The sequence below is a fragment of the Tachysurus fulvidraco genome, chromosome 18, assembly GCF_022655615.1.
Source record: "Tachysurus fulvidraco isolate hzauxx_2018 chromosome 18, HZAU_PFXX_2.0, whole genome shotgun sequence".
Lineage (NCBI taxonomy): Eukaryota > Metazoa > Chordata > Actinopteri > Siluriformes > Bagridae > Tachysurus > Tachysurus fulvidraco.
In genome coordinates, this window is record NC_062535.1 from 19384844 (window position 1) to 19387343 (window position 2500).

Genomic DNA, 2500 nt, shown 5'->3' on the forward strand with positions numbered 1-2500 from the left:
AATTTCCACTTGATCTTTAAAGCTTGAAAGAAAATCAGAAGGCTGCTGTGTGAACTGAAATCTCTCTTTTTTTCTCCTCCGTCTTCTCTCGCTTCTCTTTCTTCTCTGCCAACTTTTGTCCCTCCTTCCTTCTTTCTTTCCTTTCTTCCTTCTCTCTGTTTATCTCCGACGCTTGAGTAGAAGTGGACCAAAAAGGTAAAGACCGTGTTAACGCCGGTTTCTCCCTCTCCCTCCCTCATTCTTCCTCTCTTTCTCTCTATCCTTCGTTCTGCAAATCCTTGGCCCCTGTGATGTGGTCCGGTTTGATGTAACCTTTCTTCTTCATTCTCTCTTTCTCTCAGCGAGCCAAAAAGCGCACACACACACACACACACACACACACACACACTCTGTCACACAAATTCTTATACACTCCTTCATCTATCTCTGTCTATCTGTTCATCCATGCATACACCCACTCACACACACACACACACACACACACACACACACACACACACACACACACACACATTTTTCTGCTGTTAATTTCATTTGCTTGCTGTGTTCAATTTGGACTCCTCAGCTCCAAGCGAAACCTCCTTTCTCCTCCTACTCTTACTCCTCCTCTTCTTCATTCTTCTTTCCTCCACCTGTTTGTTCATCCGTTTATCCCTTTGCTTCCCTCAGGGCAGACCTGTTGTTTCATTTCTGCCATTTTACCAACAAACTCCTTCTCTCTTGTAGTATCAGTAATGAATGAAGTGTTCCTGACGTGGTTCAGCCTTGTTATTTATTTGTGTGTGTGTGTGTGTGTGTGTGTGTGTGTGTGTGTGTGTGTGTGTGTGTGTGTGTGTGTGACCTTGAGTTGACCAACCAAAGTTGGGAGTCACTGACACCTCCCTCAGCCAATAGCGTCCCTCTCCGTGAACTAACCCACATTTCATTGGCTCCAAAGGAAGTTCCTGTTATGTAGCCCCTCCCCTTTTTGTCTACCTCAACTAACCTTGTAGCAACTCTTATCTATCTATCTATCTATCTATCTATCTATCTATCTATCTATCTATCTATCTATCTATCTATCTATCTTACATGCACTCAGTCTCACTCACACTGTAAGTCTGCTGCTTTAATCGTGTTTCTTTCCTTCACGCAAACAGGCATCAACACACGCCAATGTCCAACTAGTGATGAAAGATGAATGTGTGTGTGAGTATGTGAGAGAGAGAGAGAGAGAGAGAGAGAGTGTGAGGGAGAGAGAGTGAGGGAGAGAGAGAGTGTGAGGGAGAGAATGAAAGAGAGAGAGAGTGAGAGTTGATGAGAGGAGAGAGAGAGAGTGTGGAGGAGGGAGAGAGAGAGTAGAGACGAGAGAGAGTGTGAGGGGGAGATCAGCTCGTTTTGTCTCTCTCGCTCGCCTCTCCCGCTCTAGAGCTGCTTCGCCGCCTCGTGCTGATCTCTCGAGCGCTCTCTCTCTTGCGCGCTCCTTGTGTGCGTCTCGCTACGAGCTCTTTTTCGCTCTCCTATTTTGTGATCTCTCTAGCTACTCTCTCTCTTCGCTCGTCTCATGTTTTTCTATCTCTCTGGCTCGCTCTCTCTCTCTCTCTCTCTATCTACTCTCTTTTTATCGATCTCTCGCTCTCGTCTCTCTCTCCTCCTCCTCCCTTCTCCCCTTTTCTCTCTCGATTATTTTACTAATCTCAACAATCTTTCTTTTTATTTCTTTCCATCTTGTCTTTCTTTCTTTCTTTCCTTCCTTCCTTCCTTCCTTCTTTGGTCATCTCGCTCTCTCTCCCCAGTCTTCGTGTGTCCAGGTGCACTGATTGGTGTTTTGGAGGCCAGTTTGGTGCGAGAGGCAGAGCACCAGTCTGGTGCATGGTGTAAAGATCCTCTGCAGGCTGCTGACAGGTTGTATGTGATGCCGTGGACGCCGTACCGCACAGACCAACTGTTTGAGTACGCGTCCTGGAACGACTATCGTCAGAGCCGAGTCACCACTACGTATAAGTGAGTGTGTTCTCCCTTAGGTCCTGTACAATAAGAATGTGTTCCAAACATCGTGCTGGGTAAATGATCAGTCACTTCTAAACTGAAGCATTACGGCTGTGCTGTTCCCAGGTTGCCCAGTCGAGTGGATGGCACTGGGTTCGTGGTGTACGATGGCGCTTTGTTCTACAATAAAGAACGAACGAGGAACATTGTTAAATATGACCTCCGGACCCGCATCAAGAGTGGAGAGGCCATCGTTACCAATGCCAACTACCATGACACGTCACCATACCGCTGGGGAGGGAAGTCAGACATTGACCTTGCTGTTGACGAACATGGCCTGTGGGTTATCTACGCCACAGAGGAGAACAACGGACGAATAGTCCTCAGCCAGGTCAGAACCAGAAAGAGAGATGGGGGGAAAAGACAGATTCTGTACCAGCTGATCATGATTGCTGTACAAACCACACCAAGCTAGTTGCCCTAACAAGGCCACACTAGTTGCATCATACCCAGGGTAGATGTCTCAGTAAGA

General features: G+C 47.0%; 1 protein-coding gene across 8 annotated transcripts in view; it reads left to right on the forward strand.

The window, feature by feature from the left end:
* Window positions 1–2500, forward strand: part of LOC113646622 (adhesion G protein-coupled receptor L1-like) — a 46592-nt gene that overhangs the window by 27402 nt on the left and 16690 nt on the right. For 6 of the 8 annotated variants that reach the window (XM_047803196.1, XM_047803194.1, XM_047803190.1 and 3 more), the window contains exons 5-7: window positions 181–195; window positions 1776–1983; window positions 2095–2359. In XM_047803196.1, the coding sequence (XP_047659152.1) occupies window positions 181–195; window positions 1776–1983; window positions 2095–2359 (488 nt within the window). The remainder of the gene's footprint in view (window positions 1–180; window positions 196–1775; window positions 1984–2094; window positions 2360–2500) is intronic. The other 2 variants (XM_047803193.1, XM_047803197.1) reach the window with 1 other exon arrangement.